Source organism: Argiope bruennichi, chromosome X2 (assembly GCF_947563725.1).
Source record: "Argiope bruennichi chromosome X2, qqArgBrue1.1, whole genome shotgun sequence".
Classification (NCBI taxonomy): domain Eukaryota; kingdom Metazoa; phylum Arthropoda; class Arachnida; order Araneae; family Araneidae; genus Argiope; species Argiope bruennichi.
In genome coordinates, this window is record NC_079163.1 from 108,789,493 (window position 1) to 108,814,654 (window position 25,162).

A 25,162-nucleotide genomic window follows, 5' to 3' on the forward strand; every position below is an offset into this window, starting at 1 on the left:
TAATAAATGTTTGATGTTGCTTATTTATTCTTAAAATACATAACTAGCATTTATGAAATTAAAATCTATTTGTAGGGATTGTTCATTAGTGGTGCCATTGGCGATCGAATGAATCTTAAATACGTTTTAGCATTTGGAATGTGTTCATCCTCTCTTACAGTAAGTATTTTAAATTGTTTATTTTGCTTGAGCTAAGCTAAATTTCAGTTTTTGAATACTTTAATTCTCTGATTTTTTTCTGATGAGAAATGCCTGAATATATTTAGATTGTTGTTTCATTAAATTAGTAAGATTTTATGACCATGGAATTTCATTGCAAATATTTACTCACTTCAGTTATTTCGTCCACCTCAAAGAAGTGAAGTACATAACCACAACCATCATTCATATTATATTTTTCAAAGTTTTTATTCAAATTACCTGCTGTGTTTTCTGTCTGGGCTTTGCTATATACAAAATTAATGAAAGTTCCATAGTGTCTCTTTGCTGTAAGCCTTTTTTTGCATCAATGTATGAAGGGGGGGGGGCGGTCAAGTACAAGAAAATGACAAATAATTGGGTTATTGGTTCCCTTGCAGTCAAAGTAAGTGATATCAATTTGTCTTGTTTCTATTATGATAAAGCACATCATAATGGGAATATGGTTGGTGATTTTGGAATTATGGCCATTAATCATTTGTATGTATGTGTTCTTGTGTGTAGATAAAACGTGTGTATGTCTTAGGCTTTGTCCTATCCATTGTTTGTGTGATTTTAGTGTGAAACCAACCATTTAGTTTTTAAGAATATACTTTATGAAATATTCGTTCCTTACTTGTAATAATTACAAACAGGTTTGAATTCGCTTATTTTCTGCAGTTTTTTTTAAAGGTATTTGTAAATTATATGTATCACATTATAAATGAAAATTTAGACCATGCAAGATTTGTCCCTATGTTGAAAATTTTTCATTGTGTTATCTAATCTACCATTATTCTTGAGTAATTATTAAATGAGTCACTTTTATGCAATTTAAAGCATATAGCTGCCATGTTTAAAGATTTTCTGATGTAAGTTCTGCTTATTTGCATTTCTTGTTTACTTTTAAATTAATCCTGCATGCACTAAACATTGTGGAATAGTACTATTATTTGAGTTAAAAATTCTATTAACTATTGTGCAAATTGAAATTATTAACTTATATTATTTTCATGTTTTTTGTTTATGAACACATTATGTTTTTCTGATGCCAATAACGCTCAGCTGTTGATAGAAAAAAAAAAAAAGCATAGAGTATACTGTAATGATTCGGTTTCTTTGTATTTTCTTTTATATTGCTGTTTGAAATACTTTTGGAGGAACAATATATTATTAGATACTTTTACTTTTAGGTTTTTATGTTTGGAGTAGTTAGTGAATGGCTCCATATATACAGTAAGATATGGTATGTGGTATTTTGGACCCTAACAGGCTTATTGCAGTCTACTGGATGGCCTACTGTTGTAGCTGTTATTGGAAATTGGTTTGGAAAATCAAGGTGTGTTTCAGTTTTAAAAGCGACTAAATAACTTCTATGATATTAATTTCATTACCTGCTGCTGGTCTACTGTATGCTGTATCTTCTGTATCTTAAGATTGTTCATCGGAATTTTTGTATTTACAAAGAAATCTGGAAATTGCTTATTTATTTTAAAAAAAGATTAAAACGAGAAAAGACAAGGGATATTTAATCAGCATATATCTTTATGCTGATAAGCTTATAATTGACACCAGTTTAGGGTTAATAAAGAAGGGAGTGGTTTCTTGCGCACTACAACTCATAGCACATGCGACTTTATATAACACTTCAGAAAATACTATTAAAAACTATCTTTTTATGTAATTGTAATAACACTCAATTTAAAAAAAGTGGAATGGAAACAAATAATTATATTGGTATGATATACAAGTTCTTATGTTGTTTTTTCTTTTTGATTATCCAGGTCTCTTTATTTCTTTTTGGATAATTTTACTACATACTCTAGTGGATAATTTTACCTAGAAATATTGAAGATAACAGCTATGGAACTGGAAACCATGTATCATTTTATGGATTTTGAATTCATTTTTTAAAACTACCTAAATGTGTTTAATTTGCATCTGGAATTTTATCAGCTGCAATTCAGTACACAATAGCCTACATGGAATTTGATGATAATTATATATATATATTCTTGAAATGATTTGCAAAATATTTAATTCAAAATGACGTTTTGTAGTTGCCCCCTTACTGTGTAACTATGTCTTTTTTTTGTCCGGATTCTTGAGTGAATTGTTATGAAATGTTAATTCTGCTCATTTGTGTTGAAATTTAGAAACATATTTTTTCAATTGATTTTCCTCCTTTTTTTGTATTTTTAGTCGTGGTTTTGTTATGGGAGTATGGGGAGCCTCTCCATCTGTTGGAAATATTGTGGGAACTTGCATTGTGAATGGTGTTTTACATTTTGGGTACCAGGTATGATGAGAAAATTTATAGATTTATTCTGAGATAATTAAATTAGTATTTATCTATATAAAAAAAATATCTGCTCTCTAACACTTAGTTACTTTTATAAAATAATCTAACCATCTGCTCATTTTTCTTTCAAGTACTCTTTTCTGGTAACATCCAGTGTTACATTTGCTTTTGGCATTGTTATCTTGTTCAGTTTGATATCATCACCACGTGATGTTGGTAAATATATCATTTATTTATTTAAAATTAAATAATTTTAAAATGATATATTTTTTATATATTTCCTGAAATAGACATTCTTTAAATGCCTGAAGTAAGTATATGGGAAACTTAATTTTTTGTTTTGTTTTATAATTGAGTATCAACTATAGCTCATCTGAAAACATTTTTGATTGTTTTTGTTTTATTTATTTATTTATTTAAATTTTGTAGATTTAGATCAATGAACATCTTGGTGTTTTCTTCATTTTCATGCCAACTGATTTAAACTAATATTTCTTTCTATTAATTTTAATTTGTATATTCCTAACAAAAATTTATGACTTGTGTATATATTATATGCAGTTTTGTTATTTTGAATTTTATTTACTTGCACTCTATGATGAAGTATAATTTTTATTTAAATCTTAACTTTGATTCTCAACTAAACATATAATTATTCATTTTTTTTTTAGTTCAAATGGTTATCTTAGAGCTGCAAAGGTTGTAACAATAACTATAAATTCATTTATTTGCATTAATTATCAAGAATGCTAATACAGCAAATTATTAATATCAGGGTTCATTTAATGTAGAATAAATAGGGTTAACCAAGTTTAAACGACTTTAAAAATGGAACTTAATGAATTGGTTAAGGATCAGTTGAAAATAAGTTAGTGATAACACAGTAAATAATTTATAGTTGTCATACGTTGAAAACAGGTACAGTAAAAGATCGAAATGGAATTAGAGGTTTTCAAAACAGGACGTTTATTGTAACAACTTAACAGATTTTAATTCCTTCAAAGATAAATTATTAACACTGAATATATGTATATTATGAGCTAGAAAAGCAAAAGAGAAGCACAATCTGAAAATTACCTTAGTTGAAAGTGCAACTTCCAATTAGACTTAATCTGTGAGTGAGGGAGAAATGTAATATTTGTAAATATTGTGCATGGTGGTATATTTTTTGTTGGGTTCTGTGTTGTGTAGTGTAGTTGGGCCTGAATTACTTTGATTTTGAATGACACATAAAAAAAAAGACCCCTTTGGTGATATAACGTTGTATCAGTGTAAAATATTTTCTTCTAAAATAACGCATTTTATAAAGAAACTTTTGATATCCTATCACCTTTCCTGGTTGAAAAAGCATTAGCTGTAAGTATTGATAAAGTGAAATCAATAATAATAATAATAAATTCTTGTAATTTGCCGCTGAAAGTTAATACTGAAAAGCAAAGTGAACTTTAGTCAAAACCCTTTATATTTCGATAACTGTTACAATTGTAACAGTTATCGAAATATGTTACAGTTCGACAGTACAATTGTAATTGTACTGTCTGTATACAATTTTAACTTTTTAGAAGACATAATTTCTAGTTACGAAATATTAAATGTTCCAATTAAGGAAATCACTGAGTTGTTTAGTGGTCAGATAATAATCCTTGTCGGACTCATTTCTATGCAGAAGCACAAGCTGTTGCTGGAAAAAGCTCCTTATTTTAACATATATATATACTCCATATTTCCTCGATGTGTAAAAGATGACCATATTCGCTATTTGATAAGAGGATATATACTTAATCCACTATTCTCAGTGTCTAATATGATTCAGATCTCACCTTTACTAAATGTCCAATATTTTTATGCTCGAATATGAAATTCAATCCTCAAGGATTATCAGCCTGAAAGTGGACTATTAGCTTATCATGAGACTGAGGTTCAGAACTGCATGAACTATCTTTTCTAATTTACATTGTAAATGCGAATCAAGTTACTTGTTTAACAAGTCAAGTCGACTTTTTTTTTTTTTTCCCATTCAAATTATGAAAGTTTGTAAAAGAATGCTATGATGCTGTTTAAACAAATGTCATTAGATATCCTAAAAAAAATCGGCAGAATACTTTGAATAATAAAGAAATCTCGATTAAAAATTTTTTTTCTTTAAAGCATTTGTTTATTGAAGTCAAATTTTGGACGATTTGTTTTTAAATAAACGTAGTTGGTTATTAAGAATTTTCATCATGATGACAAGTCCTTAACTACTATAACTGTTTTTTTAACAATTGTCTGTCAATCTGCATAAACCAGGAGTTGCATATAACAGAAAGGAGCTGAGGAAAGATTTAAGAAATTTATCCCATAATCAATCGAGAAAGAGATTAAATTTACAGTGAACATTGCACAAAAAGTTCTTTGCCTTCATATGATCTATAAAGAATTCTGACGAAGAAAAAATGTATTTCAGTTTATTCATTTTGTTTTAAGAATGCCATGATACTCTAAATTCCCTTCAGTGGAATTCTTTTGATGAAAATGTTCATATTAATAATGCTATTCACTTTTCTACATGGTAAAGAATTTCTTTTAAAGGGTAAGTTAGTCGAAGTAACTAGATCTAATTTAATAATAATGGAAAATTCAAAAATTTGGAAAATTATCACACGTGCTGTATTAATCTTATTTTTAATTATACTGTGTTTAATTTTGATTATGGCTGAAAAATATATAATTTTTTTCTTAAATATCGTTAAATGTCTATTACTTTTTATTTGATATTTTGGATTATATTTCTTAAATTGCTTCTTTTTTTATAAGGCGAACATTTAAAGAGAAATTATGATATATAGGTCTTCCTGGGCCTGATGAATTCTCTAAATCTGCTCGGACCTCTCTATCTCCTGATGAAGAACCTCTTTTGGGACCTGGTATGGCGACAAGAAGTATTGAAAGCACAACCTCTGTTCGGCCTACAGCTGTAGGCTTATGCCATGCATGTTGTTTGCCTGGTGTTGTGGCTGTAAGTATCGTTACTGTCATTATTTTCCTCTGTAAGAAAGTTTATTCATGAATTGTAAAGCGCTTTCATTTTCCTATAATCTCATTTTATGTATTTTTATTGTTATTTCTAAAAAATGTCATGATTGAAGTACAAGTTATTTAACTCCATAAGCCCGTGCAATGTGAAAATTTCAGTGCTTCAGTGTTCGGGGAAGTTTCTCGTCTATGGAAAAGGAATAAAATCGTTTCTTCCTTACGAATAATAACCATAAGGAAACATCTGTTGAGCCATAATTGAAATGCCAGATCCAGTTTTTCCTACAAATTGGACATCCTGTGGTTACAATTTGCGGTTTTAACCCTTGCAGGACCAGAGCTTGAAGAACGAAGCGCTCTCAGAGGACCGAGCGCTTCGAAGTGGAGTGTCGCCATGGGCCTACACAGTTTTCGCGTCATTTTAATGTAATAACTTCAATTTCACAATTAACATTTGTAATATATTATTACTAAATATGTATTAATATAAAGATTATAACATTAATAGAAAAAAATGAGATAAGCTAAACAACTTTTAATTATACCCACGAAAACGAACGTTGTACACATGAAAACAAAGTTCTAAATCCAAAAATTGTATAATATTTCATTCTCAACCCTAGCAACAGACATCTGAACGCACTTTCCCATATTCTTCTAACGTCAACATTCTGTGAGATATATTCCAAAATTATCAGGGACTTCAAACGCCATCTAGCGTTGTTTAAAAATTTAAATAAAACGTACCAAATAGAAATAGCGCCGTCGTAATCGGGGGCCCATAGAGATGGAAAGGCTTGTCGCGTTTGATACTGTGGACCGTGAAGGAAGACTCACGTGATCACATATACTTGATCATAGTCCTGAACGGGTTAAGAAAGGGTTTCCTTCATTTGTTGATAGTTGCTAAATTTTCACTCTCCCGTATTTGGAAGATTTTAAGAATATTTTTTTTGTATCACAGCAAAATATCAATTATAACTACTATATAATTGGGAGAAAATTTTTTAAAATAAAATAGAATAGACGAATCTTAACTTAAAACATTATCATCTATAATATTTCTAACTAGAGGTTCGAATCTTCTTGAAATTTTATTCTCAAGAAATGTATTGCTTATTTATCACATATGAAACCATTTAATGATAAAAATGAAATTATTTTAAATTCACTATGATTGATAAATTTTCCTCATAATTTTTTTAAAGTTTAATTGGCGACTTAAAATATAAATTGACTTTTTACGGTTTTTTAATAACGTCATTCGCTACATGGTGAAGAGAAAACTGCTTTATTTATCCATCTTTTCTTACTTTTTATAAAGATCTCAATTTTGTTTATAGTTTTCATGTTTCACAAACAATTCATATTTAAGCGATTTTTAGTTTAACTTATTTTACTACTTTTTTTTCAAAAATAATTTTATACTTCAAGACAAATTTGAAATGTAAATAGTGATGTGCCATTTTGATGCAAAAAGTTTTCTGCATTAAGAAAACAATTAAATGTGTCAGATTAATAAACACGTATTTTTAATTTGTTAGTTTTTACATTTTCTTACTAGAACAATGAAATGATTTTCCACCATTTTTATTTACATATTCAGATATAATTTTAATAACTCTTAAATTTAGAAAAATTTTATTCAGAAAAAAATGCTGACAGTATTACTACAAGTTCCCATTAGAAATAAAGAACAAATTTCTAAATTTCGTTTCAAAGCAGTGTAAGGTATTACCAATGATGTGTATATAGAGGGTGATTATAAAACACTGTCCCGATGTATAAGACCATAACTATCGTACCGTTCACAGGAAGAGAATAAAATTTTGATTCAAAGTATTTTGAGGTGTGAGCTCAAGAATCATATGAAAAATAACAGCTAAGCTCTATAACTTATGGTTTCAGTTACAAAATTTTGAAATGGCAATATCAACTTTTTTTATTGGAATACTAGCCGCCTTTGGCGACCAGCCTGTTTGCCAGTGTTAATACTCGCTATAATAATTCAATAATATTTTATGCAACTTGTTCTTATAATAGGTTTTTCAGCAAAATATTTTTAAGCTTCAAGTTTTGATAGTCATATTATTCAATTATTCTATTATGTAAGCCTAAAGCCGTTCTGTTCATTGTACTACGCATCTCTCTCTAATTTTCAATCAGCTCCCGTAAAATTCAGTTTTCAATTAAAGTGGAAATGACGAAACTGTAATTAATAGAAATACATTTTTTTTTTTTTTTTTTTACAGAAACCAAGCATATTCTAAAAAAAAACCTATGAAAACTGAGAGAAGAGTTGTTCGGCATTGAAGTCTTATGTGCGTTATAAAATTATTTTCATAATTTATAATTAATATCTCAAAGTATTAATCAAAAAAAATTTCACGGGTTCATCGTAAAATTTAGTTTTTAATTTTATTTGCAAAAGAATTTAAAGGATGTCAAAAATAATATTTTATTTTTTGGTTTATAAATATACTTCAAAAATTATGCAATCTAAATTTTAGGCAGTTCTTTGGTCCTCAAGAATCATAGTCTGCAAAATATTCATGACACTCCAACTTTTAAATAAATAAATAAACTTTTCTATCATCTATGATCACATCTAACCGATTTATGAAGTTTTGAATATTACAATATTAGAACAATCAGTATTTTCATAATCTAGACCAATCACTCTTGAAAAACTCTGGAAAATGATTGACTTCTTTTAGACGGTCGACGATCTATAATCATCCATTTTTATTGATTAATAATTTTCGAATTTTCATAAATCGTTCAGTATTAGTGATTGATTTATTTGATTGGAGAGCAACTCTTTTTATTTAAAATAGTATATAGCGTCTTAAGAATGTTTTGTTAAATGTGATTCGCGGGCATAGGATATATGTAAAAATTTATAGTTCGTAATTCATCAGTATTTATTCAAATTATCTAAAATATTATTATTTCATTTCATTGACCATTTAACAGCAGATGTTTTTCAATTGCTGAAGATTTAAAGATTAGCTGTTGGGCTCCGATTAGAATAGATTTGCATATTAAACTATATTTGTCTTAAATAAAACTGCTTAATTGAATATAGGTATTGTGAAAGATAATAGAAAACGTATCCTTGCATTTACTTTTCAAAAATTATCATATTTCGTATTTATTTAATTTTATACAGACACATGCTGAAAATTACATTCTTATATATAACTTTTTTATATACTTATTTTTTTTAGCTTAAATCAATGAGATGACAATGCTTTGCAACTTGGACGTGCAGCTTAAATTTTATTTTTATTTTGCACTGAATAAATTTTTGAAAAATATGATAAAAATATTTTTTTTAATTCATTAAAAATAGAAATTTAATTTGATCATTAAAACATTAGTATCATTGAAAATATTATTTTTTGAACTTCAATATGATGTAAAAATCAATTTTGTGCTGTAATATTTTTGGAAGTTATAGCGGAAAAACGCCAAAATTTCGCTTAATTTTTAATTAAAATTCTAATTAAAAATTTAAAAAAATCTCTCCGAGGTGCACATTTCCGACCTCTAAAGTATACAGATGCCAAATTTGGTAGCTATAGATCAAACGATCTAGCCCGTAGAGCGTCAACACACACACACACATTGAGCTTTATTATAAGTACAGATATTCTTCATAGCTAAAAACAATAACGAGCATTGGAACGGTACATGTAGCACGAAAATCACCAGCTCTATACAGACTAAGAAGAAAAGAGAAAATAAAAATTAACAGCAGAGGAACAATAGAAAAAACAATTTATTATGTCTCACACATTTTCTATTTGACCGACTTCAACCACAATGGCACTTTGCATGCGACAGATGGTGCCGAAAACCAAAGCAAATGGGATGCCGGAAGGAATGTGTTGAACTTCACTTCTCTGTTAGACACATCACAATTGTTCTCACTTTTCTTCTTAGTCTGTCTAGTGCTGGTGGTTTTCGTACTGCAGATACCATTCCAATGCTGTTTATTGTTTTTTTTCCATGGAGAACACATTCCAACAAAAAAAGTTGCCATTTAAAAGTTATGAAATTTTGTCACTGTAACCCTAATTGTTGTAGCTTAACTATTGCTTTTTGTATGATTCTTGAGTGCATACCTCAAAATACTTTGAACTCAAAATGCTTTTATTCAGATCCTGTGAACAGTATGATAGTTACGGTCGCATATATTGGGATAGTTTTTTTTATAATCATCCTGTATATATTTATAATACATTTTTTAGAAAAATGTATTTTTATTTGAAGCTGCATAATAGTGTCGAAAAATACAATAGAGAATATCATTTTATAAATTATGAACCTTTTTGTTTTTTTTTTAATTAAATTTGAATACATGAAATTTTACTTCATTTCGAAATTGCATTCACAATTTGATTTGAACTACATTTAACAATCAGCATGTTTCTCTAAAGTATGAAGGTAATAACGCATAATAAAATATAAAAATCCTGAAGAACTATGGGAAAAAACAGTGAATACAAAAACTGGTAATTTTCTAATTTCTGATTTATTTTTTTAATAAAGCAATAAACCCAGCAAGCTAAATCTAAAAATTGAATAATTTGACTATCGTTTATAAAGATTTCGGGGGAAAAAAAGTTTTCTTTTAGTGATAAATGCTTCAAGTACTTAGTTACTGTCTTTCCTCCCTTCTGCTCCTAGCTTCATTAGAATGACAAAAAAACCGCGAATTAATCACTGTCAAGGGTATTGGAACCCCATAGAAAACATAAATACTGGTGATCACGAATTCCCATCATCCCTTCATTTGAGAATCTGCTTTTTTTCATGTACCGCATGGTTTCTATTTGCTTTTGCATTGACATTTTTGTTTCAAGCTTTGTAGCTGACAAATAATTTATATTTGAGTGAAGTCCTTATGTATGGTTATATATGCATCCTCTTAAATAAACTTGTATAGTTGTGTTAATATTTTAACATGAGTTATTAACAGTGGTAGTAGATTTAAAAGTTTATTTTCAATATGTGTAGTCCCAAATGTGCCATAATCTGCTTTTGTCTATTAAAAATTAATGAAAGAGGAGAAATAAACATAAAAAAGAGACCTAAAATTATTAATTAATTAAACAGTACAGTGATGCACTGCAGTAAAATATGTAATATTGCATTGAATACATTTTCAGTGCGTGTATATGATCCTTATTGTTGCATATTTTCTGTCATGTTCTTCTGATAAGTTTTTGTTGCAAGATATGCTTCTTTTCCTATTGCTGGCACTAACATTATCTATCTTATTAACCCTTTAAAGGGCCATTTTTTTCTAGTCATAATATGTTAAAATATTTTTAGGTTTGAAATTAGAATAAGAAAATGGATTCATTTAGCTTATTAGATAAATTTAATTTGATTAATTAATTGATTTGGTTAATTAATAATTAAGTAACAAATCAAGACACATCATTTTGTCTGAGATAAAGAACTGAAGCATCTAAGTTTCTGACTTACTAAAATAATTTGTCAGAACTTATGCCAACCTACATAATTTCATACAAAGATTGATAAATTTGGTGGGAAGCATACTTCCCACGGCCCTAGAGAGGGTTAATTAATTTTATTCTTCAAAATAACAAATGCTTATAATTGTTCGTATGCATGTAATAAATTTTTAAAGACTTGAAGCTGTAAATACGAATTCTGTACATTCCATAGTTCCTTTCTCCTCAAAAACATCTGTAGAGGTTGTTTGATGCACCTATGATTTGTGCTTATCAAAACCACTTCTGCATGAATTAAATAAAAGAATTTATAATATATGATTATTATATGTTACTTTCAATAAATTAGCTTAGCTGGACTAATTTATTAAAGCTAATATGATGTGAAATTAGATAACAATAATAAATCTGAAGGATGCAGGTTAACATTAATTTAATAAAATTAAAGAAGCATAGTGTCTTATATTTTTTTAAAGACATTTGCATTTTTATAGAAGAGCTATAGCGGACAGCGAATACCTTGCATTAATAATTTGTGTACAATTTCGATCAATGCTTGCTTGTCTTTAATTTTATCTATGAAATTACTGTGTTTATGTCTCGGTTAAAACATTTATAAAATTCATTAAAATGTTAGGTAAATCGAAATGGCAACACACTGATGCTTCTGAAAGGCTTTATGTGTCCCACATTATGGTTCGGAAACTGAAATAGGTTTTAATAAAAGAATTGTGAGAATTTGAAAATTATTTAATAACAAAGGTTTTGCGAAGGTATGTTCCAGATCACCTATATGTTGCAATTCCTGTTGAAGATTCTTTCTAGTTTTTTTTTGGCGCAATAAAGTAGGACCGCTATTGTTCCTTAGCTTGTTTCAGATCATTTTTCTGCAACAGGGATAAAAATAGTAACCAATACAAACGCAGTACGAAGATGTCTTCACAATCAAAGATAGTATGCAAGAAGACTGCATGCGTGTAAACCTTTTAACCCTTAAATTCATAATTTTATTTTATTTTTAATAAATGAAAATTGAAATCAACCGGGAAATGGGTGTAGTTAATGGAAAAAATACAAATCCAGACACAAAAACTTTTATAATTTTCAAAAAATAAAAATAAAAATTAATGTATTTCTACATTATCGTGGGCAATCACTTCTTGAGTTCTACAAATCTACAAAATATTATTCTCTTTACTCTTATCATACGAAAACAATTTTTCCTGTATGTTCTTATTACTTTTTATATAAAATTCATGGAGTAAAAAAAAAAATCTGTAAATAATTCTAGTTACTTTCGGAAACGATAAAATAGTTTTGGTAAAATTAAAGTTTATAAAAAGAAGAAAGTAAGTACTAAACATGCCATGCAGATCTGCAATGCTGGGCATTTAAGAGTTACTCAATATCAAGAAAGTGCCCATTTACATTTGGCAAGAGAGCATCTTACCTGTACCAAGCAATAATGGGTTTCTGTACCCTTCGTAGATGAGTTCAGATTTTCTCTGGAGAGTGATTTTAGATCGTATGCTGATACGGAAATAAAAAAAAGTAACAAGCAACCAGAAACCAGTAGTCTGAAATTATTGAAAAACAGAATTATAAATGATATTGAATCATAGATTGGGCTGCAATATCTGGATGATCACACTGACCTCCATGTGCTTTGTGGGGGATTTCTTACTGCTGTGAGGTATAGACATACTCTCAATCCGTATGTCAGATCATATGTTAGTGCTAATGGTGAAGAATTCATCTTAATGGATAATGATGCTCATCAAGCAGGGCTTGTCAGGTAATATCTTGAGGATCAAGTTTGGGAACAAATGGGCTGGCCAACCCAATGTCTGTATCTTAATTCGATAAAACATCTTTGAGGCTATCTTAATGGCTAGTGGTTGCTTTAAGTACCCTTTTGAGTTTGATAGATGAGCTGGAACAAGCATGAATGGTCGTTGCTGGCCGGCAACTTAATCGAAAGCATTTAAAATCGATACCACCAAAGCATTACAGCTAAAAGACACATTTTAAATTTGTAAACTAGATTAATAATTTGATAATAAACCGTGCTTGATGCTAAAATTCGGCAAAATACCATTAACAACTGTTTAAAGCAAAAGTACACCAATTATTATGTTTTAGGTCAATTTTATTTGCATATTAGACACACACAAAACAGGTTGTACTTTAACCTTTGGAGGTCAGTGCTATGATAATAATAAGTGGCAGAATGCTGACCTTTATTAATTAACATATTTTCGGCCAATTTATTAAAATCCATTGTAAATATTTATTCGTTTTCTCTGAAATCTGGTTTTGACAAGTCGCTTTTATTGTTTTGTTTTTATTCGAACGCTTTTCTTTGGTCACTGCCATGATGGATTTTTTACTGTCACTTTGTTTTCAGAGAAATGAAGGTAATTTTTCACTTCTTGTTACCTGTTTTTCACTTGTCAAGAAAGGTTTACCTTTGGCTTTATATTTATGTATTTATGATTTTATTATGTGAATTACTTGCAAATGTAATCTGATGTGGCTAAATGCAGTTTTAATATATTTGTTGTTCTATGAAGTTTTGCTGTCAAATTTCATTCAGCAATGAACTTTTAGTGAAATTTGATTGTCAAACGTCATTTATTTAAGTATTCATTTTTTTTTTTTGCTTCTGTTTGAAAAAGTTATTTATGTGCTGAATTTGTTATTCTTATTCCAGTATTCTGTCGCATATGCATGTTTGAAGTTTGTCAACTATTCGTTTTTTTTCTGGTTGCCATATTATCTGCAAATGGCTTATGGATGGAAAGAAGATAAAGCTGATTTGCTTTCTGTTTGGTATGATGTTGGAGGAATAATAGGTAAATCAAACGATTATCTATTTTTACCTATCAAACGATTACCTACAACTTTTCTGCTCATTATTTTATTTGTTCTTTTTAAAAGTGTTTTATATTTATAAATTTTTATACTGGTTTCAACTTTGAAGAATGGGAGGTACTTGCTATTCATTAAAAATCAATTTCTTTCAGTGTATAAATACTTTCATTCATAATTTCTGAAGCTAGTTTTTAAGAAATTATAGTATATCAAACGCTCCTGGTAATTATTAAAACACTGTAAATTTAATAATCATGAATTAGAAGAAATATTAGCTTATATCGGCATAGCGTTTGGGCAAAGAGTGCATTTATAAAACGTCTTCTGATTGTAAATAAAATATTATATTCTATGTAATTATAGATTATTTATCTCCTATGAAATACAACCAAAAAGTTCATTCATATTATTTGAGAATTTATATTTTTTTCCAATTTTGGTAAGGATCTAATTATAATTCAGGACATTTGATTTTAGCACGATTCATTCACAATCTTTTAGACTTAATGTGAATTGTTTACAGAACACATTATAATTAAATAATATTTCGCTAACTTACAATTTATGTTACAGATTACTGAGATGTTTTTTGTTAATATAATTTCTTGCGAATGGTAGATGTGTAAAATTGCTAACATTTTTTTTCAATGTTATGAGTAGAGTTAAATTATTTGCTTTGTCAACTATATTATTAATTTCAGAAAGTCGGTATATTTATAAGGAAATTATTCTAGTTGTTTTTTCTATTTTATAAATGAATCTAGAAAAAAATAAAGAATATTTGAATAGATTTTTCCAAATTATTTACTGTTAAAAGTTTGATCAAGTGAATCTACCTCAACCATTTCGTTTGTATAAAAAAAAAAAAAAAAAAAAAAACTTCTTTAGAATATTATGTGTTGAGATACATTACCATTAAAATGATATTAATTTAGTTAAATTTAACTATTATCAGTGTTGTGAAAAACTTACATTTTCTGTTAGCTTGCACGAGTGTTAAATATTTTTATTGATTTAATTTTTTTACATTTTATGTAGGTGGTATCCTCATTGGATTTTTGTCAGTAAGTAACTATTTTTCTATTTAATTATATGTCTTTTTTATTTCTTTCGTTTTTTATATCTTTAATATTATAATTTCCATTTGTAGGATAGATTAGAAAGTCGGTCACCAGTTGTTGGTTTAATGCTTGTTATAGCTCCATTTTCTTTGTACATATATAGTGGTATGTGAAATTTTCAATGATTTTCCATTTCTTTAAGTGTGATGCATAAATATTTTATATATAATATTACACAATGTTTGTAGAATAATAAATGGATAATGTTGGTGTAAAAGTAAACTTGGATTTGATATAGTATTAATTAGGATTGGTATTATAAGTTCCGTATAAGTAGAATTTCTGAGAACAAGGCATCTTTTAATGGTGAACATGCATTAGTTAAAATTCTATCCCTTTGGGATTTGTAGTTTCTTGTAGATAGATTATATATATATTAGAATCTAATTTATAAGAAATAGTGCATTTCTTTAAATGAGTAAAATAAATGTCTTCTACTAATTACAGGATAAAAAGATATTTAAAAAATGTATAAATTAAGAGTATTGAAATATTTATGGACTACAATGCACTTTTGTAGCTCAGAAAAAATGTGATTATATCATTACTTTGAAACTATATTGAGCTAATAGCTGAGTTTTGCCTTTAGGTTCAGATGGTTGTGTTTTTAAAATCCAATTTCATTGTGTTTCGCCTCTATGTACAGTTGCAAAATAATATGAAGAAGCCACTCAGCTATATTTTTCTGTTGGTTATCGTATAAGGAATCTAACATTATCTTTCTATAAGTAATATCGATTACTAAAAGATTTTGTGTAAAATGTTTTCAAGGGATTATCTGTGTATTTAAAATTGTACAAACCTTAAAGTTTCCTACGGCAGTACTTATTTATGATGCCATTAATAGATTCCTCGTGGAATAATTATCTTGAGTAGAAATTTTGTTTAATGTACTATGTTTATTTTGGAAAATATTTGACATTTTCTGTTTAGGTGTCGTTTCCGTATTTCGATATTCTCTTGACGTTAGTAATAGCAGTTTTGCGAACACTTTAAAAACAGCTTTGAATTTAAAATCTGCATGTTATAATTGAGTGCTATTTGAAGAATAACAAAATATAATTGCAAAAAAGAAATTTGATTCTTTGCCCCCCCCCCCAAATTTTCAAGAGCATTAATTGTTTAAAATGCTCTTGAGCTTGAATTGCCATTTTGCTCAAAGCACTGAAATTGAAAGTTTTGTTGTTTCAGCAAAAGAAATTAATAGATATTTCATTATTCGAAAGAAATATATAATTCCAGTGTTAAAATTAGTATCTCACTGATGAAGAGAGAAAAAGAAAATCACTAATCCCCCCCCCTTGCGCTTTATTTCTGCATTTTCTTATCCGTATAAGCCATTCCTAATGTCATTGTGTATTTCTTGTAAATAAATGGTCTACCATTTTTTTTTACAGTAATATGAAAAAAGTGGTGAATTTCAGTCACTGGTAAATGTTAATAACTTTCTTACCATGTTTTCTTACAACTTAATGTTCTATGCCAATACATTTTGATTGCAAAAGATTTCATCATATAGAGACATGTATACCGGATATATATTCGTACCATGAACATGGAAAGCAAATTGCAGAACATGTCACCCTTAAATATATCCTTCATTCTATATATCTCTAATTTCCATTGTTGAAGCATTTATTTTAAGTAGTTAAGCTGCTGATTCATCACATATTTTTCTGCTTCAAATATGAATAGATATTTAAAAGCAGATATATATAATATTAAATGCAGCAATAAAATTAAGAAATAAGAGTTGTAAGAATGCATTTAAATGTAATTAATCAGAAATAATGTAATTATGCATTGAAAGTTTTGAGAATAGATAAAAGTTAAATTTTTGCATTAGTTCATAAAACTTCAAAATTGTTTTTAAAAAGAAGTGAATACAGAGCTTTAATTCATAACAAAATTAGTAGACAAATCACGATTGTTCTCATTTAGTTGAAGTTGAACAATAAATATCTGAAAATACTTTAAAATCAATACTTATAATATCTACTTTGTAAGTCACAAATTTTTAAAAATTCATGAAAATAAGTTTCAGTGGATGTATTGTATAATTTTGTAATAAAATATTTTTTGCTTATATCGAAAGAAATTCTTCTTTTTCTGGAAATCATTCAGTAGGCAGATTGTAATTTAGTATTAACACAAGTAGATAGAAATTTATTGTTTCTAAATGATTTGAACCTCGTATGAATTTCATTAAATATAAAGTAAGAAATTCACAGTTTTATACAGCAATCTAAGATGTTAATTAATACTTTGTGAATGATCGAACAAATTTGAAATTGTTCGGTTTGCTTTCATAAATGTTTGGAATAAATATATTTTGCACCTAAAATTTAATATTGAATATGTAATCTAATAATGTTTTGAGCCTGAATTTAGTTCCATCTTATGATCATAAAAATTGCGATAATAAAGATAATTTTGGTAGATTAGTTAGTATGAAATTAAGAATTTTGTTTTCAATGTGAAAACAAACATCAGTAATTACTAAATAAATAAAAATGTCTCTTTTCTTGTTACAAAATAGGAGTTTTTTATGTAATAATTATAAATAAATAATTTATTTTTCCTGCTAAATATATGCTTATTAAATACCAGTCGAGGTCAAAACGCAGGTTTCATCTGTTGTATTCATATGAAATATTATGGTTTAAATACAAAATTATTTTTTCTATCTTCTACTTTTTTCTAATAAGTTACTTTAAAGACTAAATTTCAAAACATCTAAAATTATTTATCCATAATGTTGTTTATATTTGTTTTAATGAAATATCAGCATTGTTGATTCTTTGAATTGCTAAATTTAATTTCATTGATTTGTAGGTTTTTTTTATTTATTTATTCTGTGGTCTTGCAATTTTATGTAATACTTCTCATAACACAATTTGCATTTATGTGGCCCCTGTATCACATGCTAACGTATGCCTATGTTATATATTTATAATTTTAAATACTTCTTTTCATATAAACTTAGTGTATGATCTAAAAAATCTGATGACTTGCAGTCAGATTTGTAATCAAACTTTATGTATCAATTTTATTGTGTATTCAATTATTATGCTAATAAATTGTTAAATATTGTAATTTTTTAAAAATTCATCTAGAGGCTCCTGCTGATCTAACAATAAATGCTGCTTTGATGACTTTTACTGGAACAATTATTGGTGGTGTTGCTAGTCTTATTAGTACTGCTGTTTCTGCTGATTTGGGGAGACATCCTGAACTTGCTAACAGTAAAGAGGCATTATCTACGGTAACTGGTATCATTGATGGCACTGGAAGCTTTGGTGCTGCTATTGGACAAGTGAGATATTTTTCTACTAGAGAATGGTACAATAGTTTTAAACAGTGATTATATAAATGTTTAATAATAAATAAGTGGTTATGTATATCTGAATTGCAAATTTTTTATATTTAAAAATTTTTACTATCAATAAATATTTTTAAAGAATTTATATTTTGATGCTATGTAATTATCTCCTTCTATAAGTAAGTGAATATGTATGTCTGAATTGCAAATTTTTCTATATTTAGAAAATTTTATTATCAATTAATATTTTTAAGGCATGTATATTTTGATACTATGCAATTATCTTCTTCCTTCCATACATCTTAGTATCAGTTTTATGAAATAATAAGATGAATATTTTGTAACACATTTCATTTAAAGAAAACCACAGTTGTACCATGTTGTATATTTTTTGGGTGCGCGCACACACCCAAACTTTTCATATCCAAATTTATTTTTGGAGGACATGAGAATTGGCGTATGATTAATATTCTTTTAAATGACTCTATGATGTAAATTATATTTTTGTTGGTTATTTATTAAAAATACATGTTAGAATTTTAATCGTACTTTATATTTTTTAATGCAATGCAATACAACCTAATTTTAAAATGATCAGAATGAAAACTTCTATTATTGGAATATAACCAGTTTTTTATCATACAAATATGCTCTTTTGTAATTATTTTGCCGATACATTATATTAATTACCTGTGATTTAAAATGTGCGAATCTGCATTCAAATCACCCTTGTAATTTTAATATTGTTTTACTTCACTCTTTGAGTAATCTTCTGTAATTTTTATTGAGATTAGAAACCAACTAGCATTTTATTCAATAGTAGTTTGCTGTGAGAAATATTTCTTATAATTATTTGCATGTTATTACTTATTGTGTTAAATGTGTTTTTAATTAGCTATTAAATCGTGCTCTGTTATGATTCATTATTCAGAATTTTGATTATTTAGAATTCCATTTATTAAATAGCCTGTGAAAGTTTCTGTAATTGTTCTCTGTACAATACAATATGTGTACTAATTACATATTTATTTCATAGCTGAGAATTTTTACTTTCTTTTTACTTAGATGTTACAAAAATGTTATCAGCTCCTTAATTTTCAGTGCATTCTATCAAAATTCTGAATGTAAAAATTGAAATTCATTTAATGTTCAGATGCAGAAGATATAATTTGTTAATATACATATACACCCAATATTATATGCTTTCTCAGAGTATTTGATTTTACATAATGTTTTACTTGATTTTCATTTTTTTTTCATTCTATTTTTTAAAGTAATTGTTAATAAGTTTCATTTACCTCGACTTTACAGGTTTTAGTTCCTATTATTATGAAAAAATTTGGATGGAAATCTGTTTTTTATGTGTTCATTATTATGGTAAGTGTTTTTTCTCTTAATTTTGACATTTACATCTATAATTTTATATCAATCATCTTTTTACAGCGGATGTAGTGTCATAAAAAGTGCTTAATTTGATAATCATTTTTAAGCACCTTAGAAATGCTTAAATTTGGAAAAAAATATCTTTAAAACTGTTTAATTTTCTCAAAATGTACAAAGAAACCTTTTTTTGTTTTGTTTTTTTGTTTACTTACCTGATGTATCAAGAAAGACAAATGATGAAAGGGAAAGATTTGAGAAAAGAATCCAGGGTGATGTAGAATCAGAACTGTCAAAACATGTTAAAATAAAGTTTAATTACAATTTTTTCACTGTCTCGTTTTTAACATTTGGCATCGCCGTTTATTCAAGTACTGGAATGACTATCCCGAAGGGGCATTGCTAAATATGAAGTTAGTGTGATTTATTGTGATTAGAAGAGCACTCGAACTTTTTAAATATTTATTGTTTTATATGATGAATTTATTTATGCCTAATAAGTGGTAATTTACCCTGAATGGAGAATAAAGAAAATTATTCAAATTGGTTCTGATTGACGGAAAATAAGAATAAAGCAAGATGTATTTCTTATTCATGAGAAGATCTATATATCAAACATAAATAACTTTCTTATAAACTCGACATTTAACTGCTATTATTATTAAATTAAAGCCTCTTTAATATGTTATACATTCGATCATCGTTTCTGTTAATATGTCATTTCGGAGCGATGTTTCGAACGACTCTCTAAAGGGATTTTGCTGTACTATTTTAAATGACAATTCATTACAATGCATAATTTAGTCGATTGTGTAAAAGCCAGGGATGAAATTTTAACTTGCAGATGAAGTTTATAATGATTGCGATTTCTTTTGCGGTGTACTTTCCCCGTTATTTAAAAAATTATTATTTGTTAGACCAATCTTGTCAAATTTTAATTTTTGTATTAAAAAAAAGTCTTCTAGTTATGGTACTTAAAATTAAAAAAATCAAAAGGGTTTTAAGAAAATTTAGGATTTAAATTAGACCATTTCTTAACGAATTTTTCCTTTTTCTCTTTTTGTAACTCTTACACATGTTTTGGAACTTTGACACAGGTCGCAGTGATTATATATATATATATATATATATATATATATATATATATATATATATATATAATGGTTTGCCCTAATTGACAAAGCTATGCTCAGCCTCAACCACTGAAATTAGGAATGGAGTTACTTTTTGAGTGGATTTCACATATTAGAAATTTATTTAAAAAAATCTAATTTATCTGTCATAACATCAAACCATTATATCACACAAACAAATGTATGTCTGCAACACATAGACACACATTTATATGATAATCAATACCTCTTAAATCAAATTTTCTTTCTGCTCTTTTGTGAATTGAGAATGTCAACCTTATCTTTATGTAACAAGTGACAAGGCTGTATTCAACCTCTAAACATAACCATTTTTAGAATTTGCAATATCATATTAGAATATTTTGATTAAAATACGGAATTTTTTTTTGTGAAATAATATTTCCACAATCAATCGACATGAATGCATTAATTAATATCCATATGCTATATTATTGATATTTAAAAAAAATATTCTTGGAACGTTTTTAATACCTTGTAAAATGTTAATTGATTTTATTAAATGCATTCTCTAATTTTTATTTCAGCTTTCATATAAATGATAAAAAAATTGTCATGCTATGTTTTTACATCAATGTTGACATTTTTAGAAATGATGTATTTATCCAAATTAATTGATAATTTGTTAATTTAAAAAATATTTGAAAGCGGTTAGAGTTTTTTTGTAGTTAATCGTATAAATGTTGATTTAATGCAAATTGTCAGAACCAAAAATTATTATTTTTGTCAAACTAGAATGACATTTTACAATAGAACATATTTGCAAGTTCAAAAATTAACATTAAAATTTAAAAAATACATATTTAAAATAATATATACACACACATATAAAACTTTTTAGTAAAAACTATGCATTATTATAAAATCAGAAAGTATAACATCCTACGTTTAGAAAATATGTGGGTCTTGGTATACATACATGTTCAAAGGTGCATTCCCCCTCTTTTGTCTAAGGTGCTTGAAAGTACTTAATTTTTACAGCAGTTTCCAGCAATGCACCTTGTTTTTTGATTTACTCTGTTAATAGGATATATCTCACTGTTACTTTTAATTATTTAAGAACTCGAGCATATTTATGCAATACAATACTTCATGTTTATCTGTTATCTCCTTAAGCACTACAACAAATCTCAAATGTAAATTATTCTGTCTGTAAAAGTATATATTTATAGTTTAGGTTTTTTCAACCCCAACTTCTGTTGATAAAGGAATTAAAACTGTGTGAAAATATATATGTATGAATTTACAGCTTTTAAATCTGCTACTAGTCTGGCATGTCTTCTATGTCAGGTCTGAAATTTTCAATTGGATCAAAAAATGAAATATCAGCAGAATATTCATAAAATCGTTAAACTGAATTTTCGAAGGTGAAATTTTCACCAAGCTGAGAAGATCAACATTGTATATAATCTCAAAATTGACAACTATTGCATTGTACATATTTTGTAAAATCTGGTTTGAAATTATATAATAATGAAGACAGGAAATAGATTTTTCTGATCTGCACGATTTGAGATGTTAAATAATCCAAAGGTAATATACTATTGGTAGATGCTCGTATCATTCCTTGACACCTGTTCCGAAGTAAAAGAGAATTATCAAAATGGAAGAACTTAATTCAGCATTATAATGTAACTCGTGGAAACAGTTATTGTAGGAAATATTTATTTGAAAATTGGGAGGGTCAAAAAAAAATTTCGACTAATTTATTTGTTAGTCAAAATGGTTTACAATTGTCTGAAACTAGAGAGATTAGAAATAGAACTCTTAAGACTTGAAACCTTATACTATCAGATAATGGTTTGCCAGGAGAGATAGATATAGCATCATAGAAATATATTTTTGTGAGAAAGGTATTAAAACTCATCATAACTAACCAAGGTACTTTATTTAAGATCATTTTAAAGAATTTTCTTAGGTGTTGCATGAAAAATTTATTATAATACTTTCATCCAAGTCCATGCCTAGAAAAAGATCTCAGACAAATTAACCTAACATAATTTTGCTTACTTACTGCCTAGCTTTTTGGCAGTTAATTCATCTGTATGAAAAATATTTGAAAATGCAGCCTGGTAATAAGCCTCATCCTAGTAGCAAGGGTTTCAGACATTATCTTAATGATTAGTTTTTTTAGTATATGCTATGAATAAAACGAAATTTGAAAAATGTATTAAGGAAAACTGTAGCCATTTTGATAAAAAAAAAAAAAAACTATTGCTTTACATTTAGAAATATATTATCTATGCTACTGCAATCAGATATATTCTTTTATAGATAAGATTAACTGAAATATTTACAAAACACGCATGCAATTCTTGCTTGCTAAGTTTGCTCACGAAGCCCGAATAGAGCTTTTGATTCATGTATGGTCTTGAAATCCGATAGAATATTAATATAGCTTTATAAAATTTACTTTGTAACAAAATATTTACTTTTATCAAAATTATAGTCATTGAATTAAAATGTTGTGGGCAGCATTTTTTGTACTTTCTAAATATTATAGTAGTCACTGAGCATATTTTTCTTTTTTTTTTCAGACAATTTTAACACTTGTATGTATTATTGATATTGTCTATCGAGATACAGTTGCTTTAGTGAAAAGAGTTATAAGAAGAATTTTTGCTGTCAGTGTGGACGATGGGCTTATTAATGCTGAGAGAGAAAATTCTTCATTGGATCAATGAGAATTTTGCTAGCAAAATTTTATAGGTAGATTTCTGAATGATATCTTTTCAAGCATGACATCTGTGATGATGCTAGTTGAATTTAAGACTTTTTAAAACTGAAGAGCTTGCAGGATTGCATTCGTTTCATTTGGTTAGATTTATTTATTTTTTATTATTTAAAATACTCGGCTGTTTTACCTGTTATGCTATTTATTATCTGGCTCTGTGAAGATGATTCTAAAAAGGTCACAAATAACCTGCAATCACCTATAAAAAATATTATCCAGATAAAATGTTAAATAGAAGGACCTAAGACATTTTCTGCCGTTTTTATTTGTTTGCTTGAAACTTTCTACAAAACTATAGGAATAATCTCATCAGTGCCGGACAATAAATATTACGAAATACGTTTTATGGAGAAGTTATATGTTAAACCTCTTAAATAATGTTAGTGGATAGACTTAGGATATTCAAGTTTTATTTGAATATCCTATGTCTTCCTAAATGTTTATTTAAATTGATATGAAGTTATCGGTGATTTCTGTCATGTGTTGTCAGATCTATCAAGGGAGCATTTATGTTACTATTTTTTTAAATGTATATTTAATGTATGTATTGTAAACAATATGCTTTATTGATTTTAAATATTTTTAGAGAAATTTTATCAGTGTTAAAAATATATTTATAATCAGGATTTTGTTAATATGTCTCATTCTTTAGACTTCTTTAGGCTATCTTTTTTTTTTTCCTTTGAAATTCAAAACAGTTATTTGCTCCTTGCTGTGGATAAACTATATGAATATGTGGGAATGACATATTTAACATTCCAGCATATTTTAATGAAAATGTGATTAAAATTGCAGTCCAAAATTACATTTAATAGATGCATAAAATTCCATTGTTTCCCTGGAATCTACAAAAATTATGAATGATGAGGATTTGCATGTAATTCAAATAGATGTGCGCCCTTTGTTATTGGTAAATATTATTATATGTATGAAAATTTTTGTTTCCGTGTCATTTCTTTGTACTCAGCACAAAAAAAAATAAAATATTTCTATGAAACATACACATTGCTTTAATGAATTTAGTGTTATGATTCTACTTATAAAGTTACTATTATAATATACTAATTATTTTTATTTCTGAAGTGCACTAGTCCGAAATAGATTTTCAAATGCTTAATCCTTTGTTAAAATCTTTATATTGTCATTGATTGTGTTTTAAAAAAAAATCATTATAGAAAAAGCTAAATAAGAAATTAAAGTTTACATTCGTTTAGTAGATTAAAAGTAGGGTGTAAATATATGTCTTAACATGAGTTCTAGAAACATAATCAATCATTCAAATAAATTTTAATCGTACAAAATTTTTTTATAATTGAAAAAAACACACACACCCATAATAGGGTGTTTTTTTTATATATATATAATTTTGAATCATGTTGATCAATATATGTATTGAAGAGCCAAAATAATTAAATTCAAAGCTGCATAACTAGATCAGATTCAGTTACAGAAATGTGAAACTTTATTTAAAATGTTATGTTAAGCAAAATATTTTTGAAGCACTGACAAATAAAACTGGAGGATTATAAAAAATATATATACCTATGTCTACTGGCTTAGAAATAAGCTATTTGCCCACAATTAGAGTGTATATTAG

At 27.4% G+C, this 25,162-nt stretch overlaps 1 protein-coding gene across 1 annotated transcript in view; it reads left to right on the forward strand.

The window, feature by feature from the left end:
* The window catches only part of LOC129960307 (sugar phosphate exchanger 3-like), a 31,526-nt gene extending 6,960 nt beyond the window's left edge, over positions 1 to 24,566 (forward strand). Inside the window, exons 4-14 of the mRNA XM_056073645.1 lie at positions 76 to 159; positions 1,371 to 1,516; positions 2,380 to 2,476; positions 2,611 to 2,695; positions 5,308 to 5,477; positions 13,697 to 13,838; positions 14,896 to 14,921; positions 15,008 to 15,083; positions 18,095 to 18,294; positions 19,612 to 19,677; positions 23,369 to 24,566. Of these exons, the coding sequence (XP_055929620.1) occupies positions 76 to 159; positions 1,371 to 1,516; positions 2,380 to 2,476; positions 2,611 to 2,695; positions 5,308 to 5,477; positions 13,697 to 13,838; positions 14,896 to 14,921; positions 15,008 to 15,083; positions 18,095 to 18,294; positions 19,612 to 19,677; positions 23,369 to 23,515 (1,239 nt within the window). The 3' untranslated portion in view covers positions 23,516 to 24,566. The remainder of the gene's footprint in view (positions 1 to 75; positions 160 to 1,370; positions 1,517 to 2,379; positions 2,477 to 2,610; positions 2,696 to 5,307; positions 5,478 to 13,696; positions 13,839 to 14,895; positions 14,922 to 15,007; positions 15,084 to 18,094; positions 18,295 to 19,611; positions 19,678 to 23,368) is intronic.
* The last annotated feature ends 596 nt before the right edge of the window (positions 24,567 to 25,162 follow it).